The following is a 25,190-nucleotide window of genomic DNA, read 5'->3' as shown; positions in this document are numbered from 1 at the left end:
TTTCAAACTTCCAAGACCTGCCCTGCTGATTTTGCCCTTCCCTTTTTCCCGTTGGTCGCGAGTCAAAGGAAGATGCAATTTGATTGGCTCTCCCCTTCACTTTCCTCCATGCCTTTAAGGACATGGGCTGGGCCTGGCTGAGACGCCCATGTCTATCATAGGAACGGACACGCTGATTGGTTCAGACGCGGCTGAGGCCCGCCCGCGCCGTTCCTCGGGTTCAAACGCTGCGGCGGGAGGCGCGGGGCGGAGCTGATCGCAGACCAGCGGGGTCCGCAGAGCGTGAGTCTGATCCCCCAGACCCAGTTCTACCGCACCCGGCTCTGCAAGGCCAGGGGAGAGCCGCCTCCACCCGTACCAGTTCCGGCTTTCCCTCCCGCCGCGGGGAAGGCGGCGATTCCACCCCCAGGGCTGTGGGAGGCCTGGAGGGTCTTCCCGGGCTGGCTGTGCGCGCGTCCACCTTCCTCGGGAGCCGAGGGATCCGCCGGGTGGTGCCGGGGCGGGAGGCTTGCTCCTCCCCTAAGCCAGGCGGAGTCCTATGTCTCTTCAGCTCTGCCTCCTGTCAGCACTAACTGCATTATTCTGCCCAGTGTAGTCGGCCGGTTCCTTATTATCTGCGTGAGCTTAGCAATTTACTTAACCTCTCTGTTTCAGTGTCTTCATACCCCGTGCCCACCCCATCACCTCCTGATGCCCCCGCCTCTTTCGCTCTGCTCCAGTCCCTCTGGCCTCGCTGTTGTTGGAGAGGCCAGGTCCTGCCTCAGTGCTTTTGGCTTGGCTGTTTCGTTTGCCACAGATATCTTTCTTTCCCCAGATATCAACATGGCTTGCTGGTCACTCGCTTCAGGTCTTCAAGTCTTGGGTCAAATGTTGGCTTCTCAGTGAAGTCTTATTTGACCACACTAAAAATTGCACCGTCTCACCCGCATTGTCCTTATCTTGCTCGGTTTTGTTTTTACCCCATAGCACTTAACACCTTCCAACAAGCTATATAGTTTGCTTATTTCAGTCATTCATTTAATAACTATTTATTCGCACCTATTTCTGTGCCAGGCTATGTGTGCCCCCACTGCATGGGGGCAAACATCTCTGCCCTTGTGGAGCTTCCATTCTAAGGGGAGAGATAATAGACACATTTATAAGAGAGTATGTCAGATGAGTGTATCACTTCCTGTTACAGTGAGTTAAAATCTGGTGTTTAATCTCCATGATTAGACTGAGCTTCCTAAAACTGGAGTGGTAGCTGATTTTCACCTCCTTGTCCCTGATATCTTGAGGGAGATCAGGATCTCTCAAGCCCTTCCTGCTCAAAACATAGGACACACTTGACTTTTCTGATATCCTTTCAGCACCAGTGGGGAGATGTTGAAGTTCAAATATGGAGCGCGGAATCCTTTGGATGCTGGTGCTGCTGAACCCATTGCCAGCCGGGCCTCCAGGCTGAATCTGTTCTTCCAGGTAATAGCCTACCCTGCCAACTTTGCTCACCTGTGTGTGTCCTTGGAATATCCTTGTCACTCTCCTTTGCTTTTATTTATTTGTTTATTTATTTAGAGTCTCAGTCGCTCAGGCTGGAGTACAGTGGTGCAATCTCGGCTCACTGCAACCTTCGCCTCCTGGGTTCAAGCGATTCTCCTGCCTCAGCCTCCAGAGTAGCTGGGACTACAGGTGCCTGCCACCACACACGGCTAAATTTTGTATTTTTTTTAATAGAGACGGGGTTTCACCATGTTGGCCAGGCTGGGGTCAAAGTCCTGACCTCAAGCGATCCACCTGCCTTGGCCTCCTAAAGTGCTGGGATTACAGGCATGAATCATGCCCGGCTTGCTTTTATTATAGGACCAAGGATAATATTTTAGGGGAAATTCTGTTTTGTTTTGTTTGAAACAAGATCTTCTGTCGATTCTAGGCGTGTGCCACCATGCCTGGCTAATTTTTTAATTTTTTGTAGGGATGGGGTCTCACTGTGTTGCCCAGGCTGATATTGAACATCTGACTTCAAGTGAGCCTCCTGCTTTGGCCTCCCAAAGCACTGGGGTTATAGGTGTGAGCCACTGTACCTGGCCCTCTATTTGGAGTTTCATATGCACTGATTCTTTTGGAAAAAAGACACTGTGCAGAAGTAGATAGCTGAACTTGCCTTAGAAGGGAGATCTTTTCATATTTCTCACACTTTACACTTCTGTACTAAAGTTTGTTCATTGATTGATTGATTGATTGATTGACAGGGTCTTGCTCTGTGGCTCAGGCTGGAGTGCATTGGCACAATCACGGCTCACTGCAGCCTTGACCTCCCAGGCTCAAGCGATCCTCCCACTTCAGCTTCCCGAGTAGCTGGGACCACAGGTGTGTGCCACCACACCTGGCTAATTTTTGTATTTTTTGTAGAGATGAGGTTTCACCATGTTGCCTAGGCAAGTCTCAAATTCCTGGGCTCAAGTGATCCACCTGTCACAGCCTCTGAAAGTGTTGGGCTTATAGGTGTAAGCCACTGTACCAGGGCAAGTTTGTCCTTTTACTGAAGAAAGAAAAGTAAATGAACAAAGATGCTTTTTAAAACTACAATTTCTGTGGGTATAATCCTATTCATTTTCATTGCAGGGATGTTTATTTTTTAAGATTTTAAAAAAAAGTTTTGATGAATACCACACCTGTTTAACCCTCATTCCTCTCAAGATACACATTTCCATCACCCCAGCTGCATTAAAACTTAATGTCATAAGATTACTTCCAAATAGATTTTTAATTCTTTTGTTTCTGATGTATATGGAACACTGGTGAAGTAGAAATCTTTGTTGATTTATGTATTCATAAGTCAGGGGGACAATAGAGACCATGAAGATTTAGAATTGAATCCCAGTCCCAGCACTAGTTGGCTGCGTTACTTTGGGTGAGTCAATTACCTTTTCTGAGTCCATTTGCTATTCTTTAAAATAGGTTGTAGCCTGTAATCCCAGTATTTTTGGAGGCTGAGGCGGGCGGATTACTTGAGGTCATAAGTTCGAGACCAGCCTGGCCAACGTGGTGAAACCCCGTCTCTACTAAAAATATAGAAAATTAGCTGGGCATGGTGGTGACATGCACCTGTAATCCCAGCTACTTGAAAGGCTGAAGCAGGAGAATCATTTGAATCCGGGAGGCAGAGGTTGCAGTGAGCCGAGATCATGCACTGCACTCCAGCCTGGGCGACAGAGTGGGTGAGACTCTATCTCAAAACAAAACAAAACAAAAGAAAACAAAAAAATAACATAGAGGTTGTAGTACCTAATCCACAGGGTTGTTGTGAGGATTAGATGAGATATTCCATTTAAAGCACTTAGCACCTTGCCTGGCTCTTAGTAAACCCCTTATAAAAAATGGTAATTACTGTTAATACTCAACATAGAGTAGTATTAGTTATAATATTAATACTGGCCGGGCACGGTGGCTCATGCTTGTAATCCCAGCACTTTGGGAGGCCGAGGCGGGCGGATCACGAGGTCAGGAAATCGAGACCACGGTGAAACCCCGTCTCTACTAAAAATACAAAAACAATTAGCCGGGCATGGTGGCGGGCGCCTGTAGTCCCAGCTACTCGGAGAGGCTGAGGCAGGAGAATGGCGTGAACCCAGGAGGCGGAGCTTGCAGTGAGCCGAGATCGCGCCATTGCACTCCAGCCTGGGAGACAGAGCAAGACTCCGTCTCAAAAAAAAAAAAACAAAAAAAATTAACACTAAATTTGTTTCCTTAATAGTAATTATATTTAGGAAGGTAGTTATGTAAGATACCTGTAAGATGATGAACAATGAAGTATTCTTGATAACTTTTTTTTTGTTTTTCAAAATATTGGTATTGGGTGTTTAAACAGATGAAAGTGGAAACAAATTGAAAGCTTAGGTTTTTCTGTGGGACCATCCCCATCAGCATTTTAAGTCTTGACATATTTTTCTCAAATGAATAGTCTGTCTTTAACCTTAGATGGCTGGAGTGCTGCCACTTTTCAGCCCCTTTATCATGCTACTTCAAAATATCTCCAACTTGCTGGTCGTGGTGGCTCACGCCTGTAATCCTAGCACTTTGAGAGGCTGAGGTGGGCGGATTGCTTGAGGTCAGGAGTTTGAGACCAGCCCGGGCAACTTGGTGAGACCCCCGTTTCTACTAAAAACACAAAAAATAGCTGGCTGTGATGGCGTGTGCCTGTAGTCCCAGCTACTCGGGAGGCTGAGGCAGGAGGGTCGCTTGAGCCCTGGAGGCAGAGGTTGCAGTGAACTAAGATTGTTCCACTGTACTTCAGCACTTCAGCCTGGGCGACAGAGCAAGACCCTGTAAATTTAAAAAAAAAAAAAAAAAGAGGAAAAAAAATTTCCAACTTACTTATTAAGGGCTTATAATATGCTGATTAAATACTAGTTATGGCTTCCAATGTGTCTAGCATAGAACTGGCATGTTTCTGAGTATCTCACTTCAGCCTCATGACAGAGGTAAGGACTATTTTTTATTTAAACTTTAAATAAGAGGCAACAGGCCAGGTATGGTGGCTCACACCTGTAATCCCAGTACTTTGGGAGGCTGAGGCACGTGGATTGCTTGAGTCCAAGAGTTCAAGACTAGCCTGGGCAAAATGGTGAAACCCCATCTCTACAAAAAATATAAATAATTAGTCAGGCATGGCGGTGTGTGCCGGTAGTCCCAGCTACTCAGGAGGCTGAGGTGGGGGCATCTCTGGAGCCCCGGAGGCAGAGGTTGCAGTGAGCTGAGATTGCGACACTGCACTCCAGCCTGGGTGACAGAACGAGGCCCTGTTTCTAAATGAATACATAAATAGGAGGCAACAGATATAGACAGATGTGGAGGTAGGTAAGGCCTTGCGCAAGATCATACACGTTGGGTTTTGCAGATGAGGCCAAGATCAGACTCCATCTTTGGTTGGTCTGACTCCAAAGGCTGACCACATAGCCATTGGGCCACACCATCTGTGCACGTCAGAATTTATTAAGTATATCTTGTATTTAGTCATTATAACAGGAAGACTTATGGGTAAATCCTCAGTTCATCTCTTTTTAATGCTGAGTTCCCCCCACCCAGTAAAGCTATTATTGCAAGTGTAGTATATACCTATAATTTGCCTTGAGTGATCAGGTAAGGATGCTGTTTGTTCTTTTCCCATATAGTGCTGTTTGAATGAGGTTGAGATACAGTAGCAATTTTGTTTTCCATTCAGGTGAGTACTTTAGACTGAGTGTCATTTTGACTTTTTTACTTCTACTCAACAGGATTTCCTGACATGTTTGAGGTCAGTGATTGTCAGACTTTCAGAGCCAGCAAAATTTCCCAAATTGCTGGGTAGACACAGGTTTTCCAACTTTTTATTTTGCCAAGTAAGGATATATTAAAAAAACAAATAAAAAGAAAAACCTATTATTTTCCGGCCCTTTTATTTCATAAAGGGCATTTTAAGAAACAACAAGACAGGAAGAACATCATCTCAGAATAAAGGACCATTTTTAAATTTGAATACATTTAGTTTTATAAAAAAGATATCATGTGGTGTTCATTTTTTCTCATTTCACTGCAGGCTGTTGAAAACTTTGTTAAGAACCAGTACTATATTTGGGAACCCCTGCTTTAGTTGATCTAAACTCTTGAAGAATAGAAGAAACAAAGCGTTTTATTTTTCTGAGTTACTAGCAACTATTACTAAAGTGACAGAATGGTGGCCTTGAATGCAGTGCTTCCCAAACCTGATTGAGATCTGACTCTCTTGGGGACCAGGGTCTCATTCTGTTGCCCAGGCTGGAGTGTTGCAGCACAATCTTGGCTCACTGCAGCGTTGACTTCTTGGGCTCAAGTGATCCTCCTACCTCAGTCTCACAAGTGGCTAGGACTACAGGACCATGTCACTACACCTGGCTAATTTTTTTTTGTTTGTTTGTAGAGATGGGGTCTCGCTGTGTTGCCCTGGCTGGTCTTGAACTCCTGGGCTCAAGTGATCCTTCCACCTTGGCCTCCCAAAGTGCTAGTATTCCAGGTGTGGGCCACTACACCCTGCTGGGGAACTTGTTAATAAAACAGATTCTAGGCTACAGTCTGGAAAATTCTAATTCATTTGGTTGTGGGGGAGGGGGTTATAGGACCAGAGAATGTGTGTGTTTGTTTTTTTTTTCTTAAATTCTCCAGTGCTGTTGTGATTCGAATGCAGCTGGTCTGTTTCTGTTATCAAGTGCTGTGTAACAAAGCACTCACAAAGTTTAAAGCAACAATGATTTATTTTTTCTTAGGATTCTGTGGGTTGGCTGGACTCAGCTAGGCAGTTCTGCTTCATCCTGTGATGTCTGCTGGGGTCACTCTTGGGGCTACATTCAGCTGGGATTATGTCTGGGACTGGAACATGTGGGTGCTGACTGCTGGCTGGGGCACCTTAGTGTTTCTCACATGGCCTGTCTTCTCCATGAGGTCTTTCAGTAGTGTAGCCCAGGACTCATAACTTTTTTTTTTTTTTTTAAGATAGAGTCTCGCCCTGTTGCCCAGGCTGGAGTGCAGTGGCACGATCTCTGCTCACTGCAACCTCCGCCTGCCGGGTTCAAGCAATTCTCCTGCCCTAGCCTCCCGAGTAGCTGGGATTACAGGCACGTGCCTCCACACCCGGCTAATTTTTGCATTTTTAGTAGAGATGGGGTTTCACCATGTTGGTCAGGCTGCTCTCGAACTTCTGACCTCGTGATCCACCTGCCTCGGCCTCCCAAAGTGCTGGTATTACAGATGTGAGCCACTGTACCTGGCTGACTCGTAACTTTTTTTGTAAGTAATAAATATTTTAGGCTTTGTGAGTCCTGTAGTCTGTGTTGCAACCACTCAACTTGGCCATGGTAGCACAAAAGCAGCTAAAGACAATATCTAAATGATGGGTGTAGCTGTGTTCCAGTAAAACTTATAAAATAAGTCCGTGGGCTGGATTTGGTCCAAGGGCTACAGATTGCACACCCCTGGTCTAGCCCAAGCATCTGTGCATGGTGGCTGGCTTCTCAAAAGTGGAAGCTGCTAAGCTGCCTTTTTTATTTTTATTTTTATTTTTATTTTTTTTGAGAGGGAGTCTCACTCTGTTGCCTAGGCTGGAGTGCAGTGGTGTGATCTCGGCTCACTGCAACCTCCACCTCCCGGGTTCAAGCAATTCTCATGCCTCAGCCTCCCAAGTAGCTGAGATTACAGGTGCCCACCACCATGCCTGGCTAATTTTTGTATTTTGGTAGAGACAGGGTTTCACCATGTTGGCCAGGCTGGTCTCAAACTCCTGACCTCAAGTGATCCACCCGTCTTGGCCTCCGAAAGTGCTGGGATTACAGACGTGAGCCACCGTGCCTGGCCGCTTGACAAGCTTCTTAAAGGCACTGCCCTGAACTGGCACAGTGTCACTTGTGTCACATTCTTTTGGTTGAAGAGAGTCTCAGAGATGGCACAGATTCAAAGGCAGGAGAAATAGACTCCAGTGCTTAAAGGAAGGAGTAGCATGTGCCTACAGAATTGGAGGAACTGTTGGAGGCCGTCTTTGAAGAGAGACCACTACTATCCATGGCTTGGCATGGGGGAATCACTGCTCTATACCAGGGTTGCAGACTCATGTCTTTGGGGGCCGGGCAGTGAGGTATAAATGAGTCAAGTGGGTCAGTTGGAAGATGGAGTCAGACCTGCAGTGAACTCCCGAACACATCTGCTACCGGGAGGGGCAGCATTACTCAGCTCCAGCTCAGAGTCATCAGGCAGGAAGGCGAGGCAGTGTTGCCGGATGTGCCAGTGTTTCAAAAGAAGCCAGAGACTCCATTTTTATTTTTTTGTATGGAATCTCCTGATTTTGAAATATTGGCAGATAATTCAAATTATCTTAAACACTACAGGCCAAACAAAACATATCTGTGGGCTAGAGACAGTCTGCCAGTTTGCAACTATTTCTCCAGATCATGAGTAAATTTGGCTTTATGATAGTCGCTCAGTTCTCATTACTCTAGGTTATTCAAATGAATTAAAAAAGCTGAAATTATATGAATAAACCCCTGGGCACACATGAAAGAAGTGAAAAACCCATTGTTTCCTATTGTAGAAACATGGAAGCATGTCAGAGCCAGAGGATCCAGAGGAAATATTCTCACTAGCCTCAGACCCTCAGGAGTGAGGGACCTTTTCTTGTTAATGGCCATGCTTGTGTAGTTTTCCTTCGCAGGTGCTGGTGAAAGAAACCCACAGTCTTAGAATCATGGAAGTGATACCATAATGACTGTCAGTTGACGTTGCTTTAAAGAATGAAGCCACAGAATTGTGCTGTTAGCATGTCGTGAGCAGTTAGTTGAGTTGGTGGCTTGTAATTTACTCTGTGTGGATGTTATTGATCAAAGCTTTTCATTATTGACAGTGTCTCCATCTGCTGTTTGCTGTTTTTAGGGGAAACCACCCTTTATGACTCAACAGCAGATGTCTCCTCTTTCCCGAGAAGGGATATTAGATGCCCTCTTTGTTCTCTTTGAAGAATGCAGTCAGCCGGCTCTGATGAAGATTAAGCATGTGAGCAACTTTGTCCGGAAGTGTAAGTTTGGGGAACTTTTTCTTGAAAACCGTCCTGAGAGAGAAAACTAGAAAGATGCTTGAGGCAGAATGAGTTACTGGTTGATAGTAGTCGGTAAGAACTTTGGTTCTATATAAGACAGATCCAGGTTCAAGTTCAGGCTGCACCTCTTACAGCTGGGAGACCAGGTAAGTTGGGCTTCTTGGTTGCAAGCGACAAACTCAATTCAAAGACTGAATTTAGGCCAGGTGCAGTGGCTCATACCTATAATCTCAGCCCTTTGGGAAGCTGAGGTGGGTAAATCGCTTGAGCCCAGGAGTTCAAGACCAGCTTGGGCAACATGGTGAAACCCCATCTCTACAAAAAATACAAAAATTAGCTGGGTATGGTGGCTTGCACCCGTGGTCCCAGCTGCTCAGGAGGCTGAGGTGGGAGGATCACTGGAGCCCAGGAGGTCGAGGCTCAATGAGCCATGATTGTGCCATTGCACTCCAGTCTGGGTGACAGAGTGAGACCCTGTGTGAATAAGAGTGAATTTATTGGCTTATGAAACTGAGAAATCCAGGAATGAGTTAAGTTTAGCTTTAGGCATAGCTGGTTCCAGAGATCTCAATAATATCCCGTGGCCCTATCCTTACACTCACTCAGGACTGACTTTCTATTAGGCAGAGTAGGCACGGTGCTTAGGATCTGTGATATTTAATTTTAATGAATTTAATTAGTTTTAATTAACTGAATTAAATTTTAATTTGTTTTAAAATTATAGGAAAAATGAATGTAATAATGTATAATGATTCTGGATTACATTCATCTTTATACCAATGTAGTCATAAAATATAATTTTTGTTTTTTTTGGAGACAGGGTCTTGCCCTATTACCCAGGCTGGAATGCAGTGGTATATCATGGCTCACTGCAGTTTCAACCTTCTAGGCTCAAGCAATCCTTCCACCCCAGTGGCTGGGACTACAGGCTCACACTACCACGCCCAGCTAATTTTTGCTTTTTTTTCTGTAGAGATAGGGTCTTACTGTGTTACCCAGGCTGGTCTCAAACTCCAGGCTTCAAGCAGTCTTCCTGCCTCAGCCTCCCAAAGCTTTGGGATTACAGGTGTGAGTCACCATGGCTGGCCCCGTAAAATATAATGTTTGAATTCTTTTTTGTTTTTAATGGAGGAAGGGGCTGAGGAAGGCAAAAATACCTAGGGTCTATGAAGTCATATATTGGCCTTGCCTTCACCCTGTTTCTGACTTTGCTTGACTTCCATGCGATGGGGCAGTTGGCTGTTAGTGTCCCAGTTTCATACTCTTACATTAGTGTTTTTCAACCAGTGGGTGATTTTGCCCCCTGGAGACGTTTTCGGTTGTCAGAGCTAGTTGGGGGTGGTGGTGTGTGAGTTTGGGGGGAAGGGTCCTACTGTCAGTTAATGGGTGAGGCCAGAGATGCCACCAAACACCTTACAGTGCACAAAGCAGCCCCCACAACATAGAATTATGTAGCCCACAATGCCAGTAGTGCTGAATTTGAGAAACCCCGCCTTGTACAACATTGCTGTGCAACCAACCACCTTAAATATTACTGACTTAAAACAATAGTCATCGTGGCCGGGCGCGGTGGCTCATGCGTGTAAGCCCAGCACTTTGGGAGGCTGAGGTGGTGGATCACTTGAGGTCAGGAGTTCCAGACCAGCCTGGCCAACATGGTGAAACCTTGTCTCTACTAAAAATACAAGAATTAGCTGAATGTGGCAGCGGGCGCCTGTAATCCCAGCTACTTGGGAGGCTGCGGCAGGAGAATCGCTTGAACCTGGGAGGTGGAGGTTGTAGTGAGCCAAGATCTCACCATTGCACTCCAGCCTGGGCAGTGAGTGAGACTCTGTCTTGAAAAAAAAAAAAAAAGTTATCGTATTACCTCTCGTGTGTGTAGGTTGATTGGACTCAGCTGGGGACTCCTCTGCTCTGTATTACATTGGCCAGGATTGCAGTCACCTGGGGCTCTCCTGAGTGGGAATGTGTGAGACGGCTTACTCAGTGTTTGGTGCCCTGGCTTGGAGGCTGGGCCCAGCTGGGCCTCTCTCTCTTCATGAAGTCTCAGGGCCTTTTGCTGTCCACATGGCACCTCCATGTGGTCTCCAAATCAGAAGTCAAGGAACTACAGCCTGTGATGCCTATTTTGTAAACAAAGTTTTACTGGAACACAGCCCTACCCATGTGTTTGTACAGTGCCTATGGCTGCTTTCACATTATAACAGCATTTTATTTCATTTTATTTATTTTTTTAGAGACAAGGTCTCACTCTGGCTGGAGTGCAGCAGCACAATCATAGCTCACTGCAGCCTCCAACTCCTGGGCTCAAGCAATCCTCCTGTCTCAGCCTCCTCAGTAGCTAGGACTACAGGCCCATGCCACCACTAATAGCTAATTTTTAAATTTTATGTAGAGATGGGACCTTGCGAGATTGCCTAGGCTGGTCTTGAACTCCTGGCCTCAAGAAATCCTCCCACCTTGGCCTCCCAAAATGCTTGGATTACAGGCATGAGCCACTGTGCCCAGCCCACAACAGCATTTGAGTAGTTGTGATAGAGATCAAATGGCCTACAAAGCCCAAAATAGTTCCTGTTTGGCCCATTTTGAAAAGGCTTGCTGACCTCTGAGCTACCTGGTCTCTCTAGCTAGACAGCCTGGACGGTAGCTCAGGTTTCCAAAACACAAAAGTGGAAGCTGCCAGGCTTTCTTAGGGGTTATCCCAGGAGGGACATAGGATCTCTTTGACTGCATTGTATTGTTTGATGCATGCTCTGGGGCTGCTCAAATTCCACCTGAGAGGAAACTACACAAGGTCATGAATCCCAGGAGGACTGGGGCATTGGGTGCTATTTTTGGAGACTACCACACCCTGCCCAATGGTAATCTTCCCTTATCTAGATTAATACAATCCCAGGGAAGATTCTAACTTGGCTCTGCTTTGGGTCATTTGCCTCCCTGGAGGTGAGGTATTGTGATTGGTTTTGTTGGAGTGCCCAAAGGGGTCACGGTAGTGTGATTACCGGGACCTCATGGGATGGGGGATGCGTGGTTATGCAAAGGAGCCAGGGATGCTGAGTAGAAAAAAATCAGCATATGTTCACTATAGTGCCCTTCAGTATTTTACATGTACGTTGTTCTCAGTTTTCTCATCTGTAAAACGAGAATAATGTATATCCTTTTTTTTTTTTTTGGAGTCTTGCTCTGTTGCCCAGGCTGGAGTACAGTGGCACAATCTCAGCTCACTGCAATCTCCACATCCCGGGTTCAAGTGATTCTCCTGCCTCAGCCTCCTCAGTAGCTGGGACTACAGGCATGCACCACCACACTCAGCTAGCTTTTGTATTTTTAGTAGAGATGGGGTTTCGCCGTGTTGGCCAGGCTGGTTTCAAACTCCTGACCTCAAGTGATCCGCCTGCCTTGGCCTCCGAAAGTGCTGGAATTACAGGCATGAGCCACCGCGCCCGGTGGGAATAATGTATATCTAATGAGGCTGTGTTGAGATTGAATGAGATAATGCACAGACCAGACTTGTCATGTTGCCTGGCCCATAGGAAACAATAAATGGTACCCAGTATTCATAACTGTGAACCTCAACAACATTTAATATATTGTATATCTTCAAAATGTACTTGAGGTGTTTGTTCATCATTCTGTTTTTGTTTGAATAAGCTCCTGCCTTCTTTTTGTGAATATTTAAATTTATAAGTAGGGAGTGGGAGGGGAAGGAAATTATGTGACGAGGCTAGCTTACTGAGCCATCTGCAGGCACCTTCATTAGTCTTGAGACTGTCCTCTGGTTACTTAACAGCAGTGAATTATCTAGAATCATTTAGTGATCAGAAGACTTGGTTTAGTGGAATGTAGATTTTTTTCTAATAGAACCCTCTTCCAGGGAAGTGTTTCGTATTTTTGAAGAGGTTTCCTGGGGAGTGGTTAAGAGGCCACGATTGAAAATGGGTGATTACATTAGTATGTTTTTTTTTCCTCCTCTTTTTGAGTGTCTGTTTTGGAATGTAAGCTTTGTTTTTCCATGTGGAGAAGGGTCCATCAGCTGCTTCTGCCCAGGTTTTTTTAAATCTTCCTATAGGGATGGAGATTTTCTTTGGGGACTATTAGAGAAAATGGAACAGAGCGTAGCTCTGAAGGATGTCTCCAGCAGAAGTACCCCTAGCCTTGGGCCAAGGGAGGGAAGGGAAGGGAAGGGAATGAGCATCTGGGAACCAGGGAAGGGATTTTTGTCTTTCTTAATTACTTTTACATCCCCAATGCCTAAAATAGTGTCTGGCATATGTTAAGTGCTTAATAAATACTTGTTGAATAAGTGTATTGCTCAGTGAACAAAATAATTGGCAAACATTAAGCACAGTATCAGATAATTTGTGTAAAAAATATACAGCAGTGTGATATTAAAACTTGCACAGAGGCCAGGTGCGGTGGCTCACGCCTGTAATCTCAGCACTTTGGGAGGCCAAGATGGGCGGATCTTTGAGTTCAGGAGTTCGAGAGCAACCTGGGCAACATGCCGAAACCCTGTCTGTACAAAAAATACAAAAATTAGCCGGGGCATGGGGGTGCATGTCTGTGGTCCCAGCTACTTGGGAAGCTGAGGCTGGAGAATTGCTTGAAGCCGGGAGGTGGAGGTTGCAGTGAGCCAAGATTGTGCCACTGCACCCCAGCCTGCGTGACAGAGTAAGACCCTATCTCAAAACACAAAACAACACCCTCTTCAAAAAAAATCCAAAACCACCACCACAACAAAAAAACTTACACAGAAAAGTGTTGATAATTGTCAAAGTTGGGCTGTTATTGGCAATTTGACAGTAGCTGAATTACTACCATTTGAGCTATATTCACTATAGATAAGACCTTCAATATATTTACAACTTCAGTACTAATGGGCAAATGATAACTTTTGAAAAGTTTTTTTTTCTTTCTTATTGCAAACATAATACACAATACAATGTTAAATATAGAAGATTAAACGTGTATCTGAGTCTGTTCGGGCTGCGATAATAGATACCTTAGACCTGGCAATTTATAAACAATAGAAATTCATTGCTGACAGTTGTGAAGACTGGGAAGTCCAAGATCAAGGCGCCAGTGAATCTGGTATCTGGTGATGGCTCCCTGCTTCAAAGATGGTGCCTTCTTGCTGCATCTTCACCTGGCAGAAGGGGCAAACATGATTCCTTCAGCTTCTTTTTTTTTAATGTTTAAAACTTTTGGTCCGGCGTGGTGGCTCACGCCTGTAATCCTAGTACTTTGGGAGGCCGAGGCGGGCGGATCATGAGGTCAAGAGATCGAGACCATCCTGGCCAACATGGTGAAACCCCGTCTCTATACTAAAAATACAAAAATTAGCCAGGCATGGTGGCACGCGCTTGTAGTCCCAGCTATTCAGGAGGCTGAGGCAGGAGAATCGCTTGAACCTGGGAGGCAGAGGTTGTAGTGAGCCAAGATTGCGCCACTGCACTCCCACCTGGCAACAGAGCAAGACTCCGTCTCAAAACAAATAAATAAAAAACAAAAACAAAAACTTTTATTTTAGGTTCATGGGTAAATGTACAGGTTTGTTATATAGGTAAACTTGTCTTGGGGTTTGTTATTGATTATTTCGTCACCTAGGTACTAAGCCTAGTAACCAATAGTTATTTTTTCAGATTGTCTCTCTCCTCCCACCCTCTGTCCTCTAGTAGGCTCCACTGTCTGTTGTTCCCTTCTTTGTGTCCTTGTGTTCTCATCCTTTAACTCCCATTTATATGTGAGAACATGTGGTATTTGGTTTTCTGTTCCTGCATTAGTTTGCTAAGGATAATGTCAGCCTCTTTTTTTTTTTTTTTTTTATATAGAGTCTCGTTCTGTTGTCCAGGCTGGAGTGCAGTGGTGCGATCTTGGCTCACTGCAACATCTGCCTCCCGGGTTCAAGTGATTCTCTTGCCTTAGCCTCCTGAGTAGCTGGGACTACAGGTGCGCACCACCATGCCAGGCTAATTTTTGTATTTTAGTAGAGATAGGGTTTCACCATGCTGGCCGCGCTGGTCTCCAACTCTTGACCTCATGATCCGCCGTCCTCATCTTCCCAAAGTGCTGGGATTACAGGGGTGAGTCACTGCGCCCGGCCCAATGTCAGCCTCTTTTTTTAGGGAAGTGATTTAATCACTTCCCTAAAAGTCCTACCTCTTTTTTTTTTTTTTTTTTTTTTTGAGGCAGAGTCTTGCTCTGTCACCCAGGCTAGAGTGCAGTGGTGCAATCTTGGCTCACTGCAACTTCCACCTCCTGAGTTCAAGCAATTCTCCTCCCGAGTAGCTGGGATTATAGGTGCCTGCCACCACGCCTGGCTAATTTTTTTGTATTTTTAGTAGAGTTGAGGTTTCACCATGTTGGCCAGGCTGGTCTTGAACTCCTGACCTCAAGTGATCTGCCCAAAATGCTGGGATTACAGGCGTGAGCCACTGTGGCCAGTCCCTGAAAGTCCTACCTCTTAATAGTATTACACTGGGGATTACATTTCGACATGAATTTTGTAGAGGTGAGGGGCACAAACATTTAGAATATAGCACATCACATACATAGTGAGAGAAAAATCCCTCAGAATCTTACCTGAGACAATCACTGCCAACAGATTGCTGTATAGTGTTCCAATTTTTTGTGTGTGTATGTGTGTGTGCCTTAAAAATATTTATTATGGAAATTTAAAAACATACCCCAAGGTGGCCAGTTGTAGTGGCTCACGCCTGTAATCCTGGCACTTTGGGAGCCCGAAGTGGTTATATTACTTGAGGTCAGGAGTTTGAGACCAGCCTGTCCAAAATGGTGAAACCAGTCTCCTAAAAATACAAAAATTAGCTGGGTGTGGTGGGCACCTGTAGTTCCAGCTACTCGGGAGACCAAGGCATGAGAATTGCTTGAACCCTGGAGGCAGAGGTTGCAGTGAGCCAAGACCATGCCACTGCACTCCAGTCAGGGTGACAGAGTGAGACTCCATCCCAGAAACAAACAAACCAACAAACAAACTAACCAGAGAAAACTCCCTGCTTGTAAAGAATATGTGTTCTAATGGAGACTGAGCCATCTTGTTCTGTTTAACATATGCCTAATGTTCTTTTATATGGGCGGACTTGTAGGTTGTTTCAACTTTCCTGTTGATGAACCTTTAGGTGGTTTCTGATTATTTTTCTGTTACAACGGTTTTCATCATGCACATCTTTGTATGCATCTTTTTTGAGCACATGTGCAAGTATTTCTGTGGACAATGGATGATTCCTAGAAATTGAAAGGTTGGATTACTGTGTTCCAAAAAAGGAAGCAATACCCCCAGCTATGTTGGCTTTTGCTCTTGGGTCCAGATGATTATCTGACAAATTTATTCTCTGATTGCATTTTCTTTTCTATTTTTTTTTTTTTTTTTTTTGAGACAGAGTTTTGCTTTTGTTGCCCAGGTTGGAGTGCAATGGCGCGATCTCGGCTCACCGCAACCTCTGCCTCCCAGGTTCAAGCGATTCTCCTGCCTCAGCCTCCTAAGTAGCTGGCATTACAGGCATGCGCACCACACCCGGCTAATTTTTTGTATTTTTAGTAGAGACGGGATTTCTCCATATTGGTCAGGCTGGTCTTGAACTCTTGACCTCAAGTGATCCACCCGCTTCAGCCTCCCAAAGTGCTGGGATTACAGGTGTGAGCCACCGTGCCTGGCCCTCTGACTGCATTTTCACAGTGCTTTGGGTCCTTATCTCTACCTCACTACCTCAATATTCAATGCCCACTGGGCCCTTAGATACTGCAGCTAAAAGTGCACAGGAGTGAAGAGTGATGTGACGGTTTTGGGGTCACAGAAGCAGCTGGTATAGACAGAAGTTGTGAAGTTTTTTTTTTTTTTGAGACAGAGTCTCACTGTATCCCCCAGGCTGGAGTACAGTGGCTCGATCTTGGCTCACCGCAACCTCTGTCTCCCTAGTTCAAGTGATTCATATGCCTCAGCCTCCCGAGTAGCTGGGATTATAGGCATGTGCCACCATACCCAGCTAACTTTTATGTTTTTAGTAGAGATAGGGTTTCACCATGTTGGCCAGGCTGGTCTTGAACTCCTGACCTCAGGTGATCCGCCCACCTGGGCCTCCCAAAGTGCTGGGATTACAGGCCTGAGCCATTGCGCCCAGTCTTTTTTTTTTTTTTTTTTTAATAATCATAGGCTTGAATGTAGCCTCTCATCTGTTCACCTTAATAATCCAAAAGCCTTTAGATAAAAGAAATGGAGATTTGGAATGGCTTCTCAGAATTCCAAGACAGTATCGTCATGGTTTTGCCTGCAAAGCACCGTGGTCTGTCTCTTTGTGCAGTTGAGAAAGCTGGTGGTCGCCAGTGACAGACCCAGTGTTATTAAGTTGGACACTGCTTTAAGCAACTTTGTAAACAATCCAAGGCATAATAGAGAATTAGGAGAGATTGGCTTTGTGTATCAGCAATAACAAAATCAAGTTCAATCCAGCAAGTTTTTGGGGAATTATAATTCAAAACTCAAATACTTGATCTGGAAGAAACTTGGAAAGAGGGAAGGAAGACGGGCTTGTTACAGCATTGTCAGGGCAAAAGGAAAATCCTGTGCAGCTTTTAATTTTGCTTCTTCATGGCATTCCCCATGTAGGTGCCCTAGATTTGTTTTTTACAGTGGTCACGACTTCATGCGGATCCACCCACCACTCTTGCCTGGTTCCCCAAGGGACCAAGGGAAGGTGTATTCAGGATGACTGCTAAAGTGAGGGGTGGGGTCTGTGGCTGAGAAGACTCTCAGTACTGCGGCGCTCATTAGAAGCCTTTGACCCAAGAGATTTCAACTCCACCCGCGCAACAAAGGAACAGGGTGGGCAAGAGCAGTTACAATTGCAGGCTGAGTGTGATAGTTCATGCCTGTAATCCCAGTGCTTTGGGAAGCCAAGGTGGGAGGATTGCTTGAGTCCAGGAGTTTGAGACCAGCCTGGGCGACATAATGAGACCCTACCTGTACAAAAAAATTTAATAAATTGGGCAGATATGGTGGTGTGTGCCTATAGTCCCAGCTACTCGGAAGAATGAGGTGGGTGAGGGTCCCTTGAGTCCAGGAGTTCCAGGCTGCAGTGAGCTATGATTCTCTGATTTCACCACTGCATTCCAGCTTGGGCGACAGAGCAAGATTGTGTTCTTTTTTTTTTTTTTTTTTTGAGACGGAGTCTCACTCTGTCACCCAGGCTGAAGTGCAATGGCGCGATCTCCGCTCACTACAACCTGCACCTCCCAGGTTCAAGTGATTCTCCTGCCTCAGCCTCCGGAGCAGCTAAGATTAAAAGCTGCCGCTCGTGCGCAGCTAATTTTTGTATTGTTAGTAGAGATGGGGTTTCACCATGTTGGTTAGGCTGGTCTTGAACTCCTGACCTCAGGTGATCCACCCGCCTCGGCCTCCCAAAGTGCTGGGATTATAGGCGTGAGCTACTGCGCCCAGCCAATTGTGTCTCTTAAAAAAAAAAAAAAATAAGAAAATGAAAAAAATGACATTGGCTAATTCATTAAAATGCCACTCACTGACTGTGGTATGAAATGGCTTTCCCTTTGATGGACCGAGTCTGTCTCATTGTGTGAGCTACTTGTAGGGCTGAGTGTGACTCTAGAATGTAGCTCCTACCTAACCTTATCTGCTGCCCAGCCATTGAAATGGCCATCCCTTCCAGTTCCCAGAAGATTCCAGTGTGTGTATGGGATTTTAAGACAGTCTCTTGGTCTTCAGTGTGGCATCTTTCTGCAGGATTCTGCAGGATAATTTTGATTATAAGCATTGCTTGCCTGCCCTTGGTGTGTAATGCATGTGTATGATGCTGTTCCCTTGTAATGTGCAGGATTAAATTTTTGGGTCAGCCACTGCTGCTCCCCTTCATTCCTGCAGGTCATTAGAGTCATCGCACATCTAGCAATGTCTCAGATCAGTGTATCTAGAGTGTTAATAAACATGTTAGATTCCAAATCTACTGTCCATCTAGTCCATACTTCATACATTGAGGATCTCTGACTGAAAGATTAGACTTGGAAAGAGTATAAGACTGTATGGTAAGAAAACGACAGTTGCAAATCCATTTGGTCATGTAGTATGTCAGCCCTGCAGAGCAGATGTCAGAACCCCATTTGGTTCTCTGAGTGCTAAGCCCTTCTGCCCACCATGCTTTTTTTTTTTTTTTTTGAGATGGGGTCTCGCTCTGTCACCCAGGCTGGAGTGCAGTGGCGCGATCTTGGCTCACTGCAAGCTCCGTCTCCCAGGTTCACGCCATTCTCCTGCCTCAGCCTCCCAAGTAGCTGGGACTACAGGCGCCCGCCACCATGCCCAGCTAATTTTTTGTGTTTTTTTAGTAGAGACAGGGTTTCACTGTGTTAGCCAGGATGGTCTGGATCTCCTGACCTCGTAATCCACCCGCCTCGGCCTCCCAAAGTGCTGGGATTACAGGCGTGAACCACCGCTCCCGGCCCCCATGCTTTTTTTTTTTTGGAGACAGAGTTTCACTCTGTCACTCAGATTAGAGTGCTGTGGCACAATCTCAGCTCATTGTATCCTCTGCCTCCCAGGTTCAAGTGATTCTTGTGCCTCAGCCTTCCGAGTAGCTGGAATTACAGGCATGCACCACCACACCTGGATAATTTTTGTATTTTTAGTAGAGATGGGGTTTCGCCATGTTGGCCAGGCTGGTCTCGATCTTCTGACCTCCAGTGATCCAATTGCCTAGGCCTCCCAAAGTGTTGAGATTACAGGCGTCAGCCACCATGCCTGGCCCCCTCTGCCCCTTTAAGCACTGCCACATATTAGATCTACGAAGGCTTTACTGATATAATCCAAGGAAGATGAACCTTGGGCTAGTGGGATAAAACTAAGTGCGTGTAGTTAGAATGGAATGATCTGGAAGCCAGGTCCCAAGTTGGTCTAAATTAGACTCATGTTGACTGTGTCACACTGTAAACCAGTCTAAATGCTGATAAGCATGCTTGACCAAACACTGCCCTGCAGCCTTCAGAGAGGAAGAGGGAAAACATAATTTGTATCCTCTCTCCCTATTTTCTGAGTCTACGGGATTCAAATTGTAGCTGCCATGGAAACTGTACTTTGGAATTTCTGGAGCCCTTAATTTTAACTTAACATATAAAAACACTTTTGTACTGATTTTATAATTATTCATGATGGATGAGAAAGTGAATGTCTTTGACAGTGAGGGAAGCTATCCGAACGCTATTTTCTTTTTTTTTTTCTTTCACAAAGATGCATATATTTGCATGCTTTATTTACCTGGGGCTAACTCTTGCATCTTTTGCAGATTCCGACACCATAGCTGAGTTACAGGAGCTCCAGCCTTCGGCAAAGGACTTCGAAGTCAGAAGTCTTGTAGGTTGTGGTCACTTTGCTGAAGTGCAGGTGGTAAGAGAGAAAGCAACCGGGGACATCTATGCTATGAAAGTGATGAAGAAGAAGGCTTTATTGGCCCAGGAGCAGGTAGGAGGATTTTAACATTATGCTTTTCCACTTTCTGTACCGGAGTGTTCATTGCAAAGACGATAATCTGCTGCACTGGCATCTAGGATCGAGCACGTTTTCCTCTGTGACTCTATATTTAATTATGGTTGGGGCAAAAAGGTCTCTCGTGTTCTTAGCTCATCTTCTTGAACTGATGTTGGCTAATTTTGAAGGCTCACAAATTCCTCTTGATGTATCATGTTTCTATCGTTGTAATTTATTTCAGAACCAAGTTGGCCTTTTAACTAATGAATTTAAGATGATCTTTTATGACCACTAGCTGGGGACTCAGGATATACATATGGTGGGGTGAATCAGATTGCTTTTGTACACGCTTTAGGTATTTGTGTTGTGGGCATATGGATTTGGTTTTAAAACAGGCCTTTGAAGAAATCAAATAAAATTCTTTGTTATGTGGCTAGGGAGTTGCTTGTTTGAGAGCAGGTAGAATGTTATCTTTTTTGTTGTGGTATTTTTCTTTCTTTTAAACAAGGCTACTGTCTCTAGACATATTGATTCATTTGCTGTGTTTTAGAGACATGGCCATCAGCCTTGGAATTCAGAGAGTAATTTATTACTTACAGACATTTTAGTGCACATGATATGTCTGATAATGTACCCAGCTCTGCAGGAAGCTTGCAAAAGGAATAGAAGTCCCATGGCTGCTCTTTTCAGGGTTTAAAAACAACCTTGGAAAGTGGAGGAAAAATGCAAATGTATAAAGCAGGTGCTTACCAGCTAAAGTATCACAGAAGCAGGAGAGCAATTAGCAAATTAATTAACGATGATGTGAGGGGAGATGTTGTGGGTGAGCAAGGGACAGTTAGGGACAGTTCTCACTGATGGGGGGAAATGTAGGTTCTCGGCAGAGAGAAGTGATGAGAACATGTTGGGTAGAAGTGTGACATTCTGGAGTACTAGAATGCTATGCAAGTGTGTGTGTGTGGGTGTGTGTGTGTGTTCAGTGGTTCAGAACAGACTGGGAAATGGCGAAATGAGGACATTTGGGTGGGGAGGGGGAAATGGGTGAGAAACTCAAGAACCTTTTTTTAAAAAATTGTGGTAAAATATATATAACATAAAGTGTACCATTTTAACCATTTTTAAATGTGCAACTGAGTGGTATTCAGTGCATTCATGATGTTGTACAACCATGACCGCTGTCCATTTCTAGACCTTTTCTATCATCCCAAACAGAAACTCTCTATCCATTATACAATACCTCCCCATTCCCCCAAGAACCAGTTTTTGAATTGCAGTTTACTTTGTGAGGCTGTTGGGGATTATTTAGGCCTCTGGAAGGAGGAGGTTGGGATCAGAGTCTGGCCCTGTGGACTTCAATGACTTTGTGTGGCCTCCAATCAGAGAAGCAGTGGAGGGCAGGAAGCTGCTTGTCAGAATCTGAGAGTGATGTGGCTTCTGTGTTTAGCAATAAAATGTGAGCAACATAATAGAAAGGAAAAGTAACAGGACATGGCAGATAATTTGGAAGAGAGGAATGGAAGATGCTCACTCAGCCTCCCAGCTCCTGAGAAAGGACTGTCTCATCAGTTCACACTACCTGAGCATCTGTTGTATCTGGTGTGTTTCTAGGTCCTGGGGAAGAGGCATTACATGTAGCCCTGACCTTGTGATGCTTATGTTTTTGATGGGAAATAGTGTGTGTAAAAAGAAAATAATCCAACAGACCACATGGCAGGCAAACAATAGAGATATTCAAATAGGTATGCTTCACTCCAGGCGAATGGCCTGAAGTGACCGTGTGGAAGTGTGGGCTGGGGGCTTATAAAATTATACACATACAGGCGCTAATTAAAGCCGCCTATTCATTCCTTAAGAGGATGCATAGAAAAGAAAAGTAGGGTCCTTAACTGAGCCATTTGGAATTTAAGGGCATGAGAGGAGAGAAGCTAGCACAAGGAGTGAAGGAAAAGAAGTGCCCGAGAGGAGGGAGGGGTGCTGTTCTGCAGACAAGGCCTGCCACCTGGGAGAGGCCCGCACACCCACCCAGCGTTCTCTGACAGCTGGAAGGGGTCCTCAGAGACTGTTTCTATTGTATGTATGTATGTATGTATGTATGTATGTATGTATGTATGTATGTATTTTGAGACAGAGTCTTGCTCTGTCGCCCAGGCCGCAGTGCAGTGGCGTGATCTCAGCTCACTGCAAGCTCCGCCTCCCGAGTTCACGCCATTCTCCTACCTCAGCCTCCCGAGTAGTTGGGACTACAGGCGCCCGCCACCGCGCCCGGCTAATTTTTTGTATTTTTAGTAGAGACGGGGTTTCACCGTGTTAGCCAGGATGGTCTCGATCTCCTGACCTCGTGATTCACCCACCTTGGCCTCCCAAAGTGCTGGGATTACAGGCGTGAGCCACTGTGCCTGGCCTACTGTTTCTATTATTTTAGAGAGAGGGTCTCACTGTCATCTATGCTGGAATGCAGTGGTGCGGTCATAGCTCACTGCATCCTCAAACTCCTGGGCTTAAGCGACCCTTCCGCCTCAGCCTCTCAAGTAGCTGGGACCAGTAGGCATGTGCTGCCACACCCAGTTCACTTTATTTATTACTTATTTATTTATTTTTTTAGAGAATTAGTCTCATTCTGTTGCCCAGGCTAGAGTGCAGTGGCACGATCTCGGCTCACTGCAACCCCCGCCTCCCGGGTTCAAGTGATTCTCCTTGCTCAGCCTCCTGAGTAGCCGGGATTATAGGCGCCTGCCACCACACCTGGCTAATTTTTGTATTTTTAGTAGAGAGGGGGTTTCACCACGTTGGTCAGGCTGGTCTCGAACTCCTGACCTTGTGATCTGCCTGCCTTGGCCTCCCAAAGTGCTGGGATTACAGGCCTGAGCCACCGTGCCCGGCCCACTTTATTATTTTAAAAACATTTATTTATTTATTTATTTTTGAGACAGAGTCCGCTGGAGTTCAGTGGCCCGATCTCACTCACTGCAACCTCTGCCTCCTGGGTTCAAGTGATTCTTGTGCTTCAGCCTCCCTAGTAGCTGGGACTACAGGCGGGTGCCACCATGCCCGGCTAATGTTTTTTGTATTTTTTTTAGTAGAGATGGGGTTTTGCCATGTTGGCCAGGCTGGTCTGAAACTCCTGACCTCAAGTGATCTGCCCACTTCAGCCTCTCGAAGTACTGGGATTACGGGCGTGAGCCACTGTGCCCAGTCTCCAGCTAACTTTAAAAAAAAATTTTGTGGGCCGGGCACGGTGGCTCATGCCTGTAATCCCAGCACTTTGGGAGGCCGACGGGGGCGGATCACTTGAGGTCGGGAGTTTGACACCAGCCTGACCAACATGGAGAAACCCTGTCTCTACTAAAAATACAAAAAATTAGCCGGGTGTGGTGGTGCACGACTGTAATCCCAGCTACTTGGGAGCTGAGGCAGGAGAACTGCTTGAACCCGGGAGGCAGAGGTTGCAGTGAGCTTAGATCACGCCACTGCACTCCAGCCTGGGCAACAAGAGCGAACACTCCGTCTCAAAAAAAAAAAAAATTATGTAGAGGTGGGATCTCCCTATGTGCCCAGGCTGGTCTTGAACTCCTGGCCTCAAGTGATCCTTCCATCTCCCCCTCCCAAAGTGTTGGGATTACAGGCATGAGCCACCCCTGCTGGCTGAGACTGCTTGTTTTATTTATTTTTAATTTTTTTTTGTTTTGAGACTTCTTATTTTAATGGAAGCTTCAGGGGTCAGACAGAGTCAGTGGTGAGCAAGCAAAGGTGTAGACTGTTCAGTTCAGCCTTCCTTGGACACCTTTTACGTGCCAGACAAAAGAAGGATCAGCATATCAGGTGCAGTAAATTACTGGGGTTAGGTTGGTGTTTCCCAAATGTGTTAGATTTATCCCTGGTAGTGTTAAATCTCATGATTTTAGGTAGTACATGGACAACCTATGTAAAAACATTTAATAGTTTAATATTAACTAGCATATCAAAACCTGTGACTTTGCTCATGCCTGTAATCCCAGCACTTTGGGAGGCCAAGGCAGGAGGATGGTTTGGGCCCAGGAGTTTGAGGCCAGCCTAGGTAACATGGCGAGAGCCTGTCTCTAAAACAAAGCAAAACAAAACAAAACAAACAAAGAAATAAACAAATCCCCTGTAACTTGTTCTAACAATAACCTAAACAATTTTTTTACTTAATTTTAAATAAAAAAATTGAAACCATTTTTTTTTTTTTTTTTTTTTCCCCTGGAGACAGAGTCTTGCTTTGTCACCTAGGCTGGAGTGCAGTGGCACAATCTCTGCTCACTGCAGCCTCTGCCTTCAAACAATTCTCCTGCCTCAGCCTTCTGAGTAGGTGGGATTACAAGTGCACTCCACCATGCCCAGCTAATTTTTGTATTTTTAGTAGAGACGGGTTTCACCATGTTGGCTAGGCTAGTCTTGAACTCCTGACCTCAAGTGATCCACCCGCCTTGGCCTCCCAAAGTGCTGGGATTACAGGCATGAGCCATTGTGCCTGGCCAACAATCACAAATTTATAGAAAAGTTGCAAGTACCGTATCAGGGTTCTTAAGAGAAATGGAACCAGTAGGAGATAGATATATAATCATCTCCTAGGATTATAAGTTGACACATAAGACTCCATCACATACAGTATAAACAACTTTTTTCTTGAACCATTTGATAGATACACACACACTGAATATATACATAGAATATATATATGCACACACACAGAATGTATATACACATAGAATATATGTTGCATACAGAATATATATACACAGAAATATATATGTACACATGCATAGAATATATTTACATATATATGCATATATATAATTTATTTATTTTAAGCAGTTGATTTACACAGTTTTTGTTTTTGTTTTTTTTGAGACAGAGTCTCGCTCTGTCACCCAGGCTAGAGTGCAGTGGCGAGATCTCAGCTCACTGCAACCTCCGCCTCCCGGGTTCCAGTGATTCTCCTGCCTCAGCCCCACAAGTAGCACGCCACCACACCCAGCTAATTTTTGTATTTTTTTTAGTAGAGACGAGGTTTCATCATGTTGGCCAGGCTGGTCTCGAACTCCTGACCTCAAGTGATCCGCCTGCCTTGGCCTCCCAAAGTGCCGGGATTTCAGGCGTGAGCCACCACGCCTG

General features: G+C 45.3%; 1 protein-coding gene across 1 annotated transcript in view; it reads left to right on the top strand.

Annotated features, from left to right (window-relative positions):
* Nucleotides 1–241: 241 nt before the first annotated feature.
* Nucleotides 242–25,190, top strand: part of CIT (citron rho-interacting serine/threonine kinase) — a 191,440-nt gene continuing 166,491 nt past the window's right edge. The window contains exons 1-4 of the mRNA XM_030821489.1: nucleotides 242–282; nucleotides 1,350–1,458; nucleotides 8,410–8,551; nucleotides 19,876–20,051. Coding sequence (XP_030677349.1) covers nucleotides 1,363–1,458; nucleotides 8,410–8,551; nucleotides 19,876–20,051 — 414 coding nt within the window. The 5' untranslated portion in view covers nucleotides 242–282; nucleotides 1,350–1,362. The remainder of the gene's footprint in view (nucleotides 283–1,349; nucleotides 1,459–8,409; nucleotides 8,552–19,875; nucleotides 20,052–25,190) is intronic.

The sequence above is a fragment of the Nomascus leucogenys genome, chromosome 10 (assembly GCF_006542625.1).
Source record: "Nomascus leucogenys isolate Asia chromosome 10, Asia_NLE_v1, whole genome shotgun sequence".
Classification (NCBI taxonomy): Eukaryota; Metazoa; Chordata; class Mammalia; order Primates; family Hylobatidae; genus Nomascus; species Nomascus leucogenys.
This window is presented reverse-complemented; position numbering and strand designations above follow the sequence as displayed.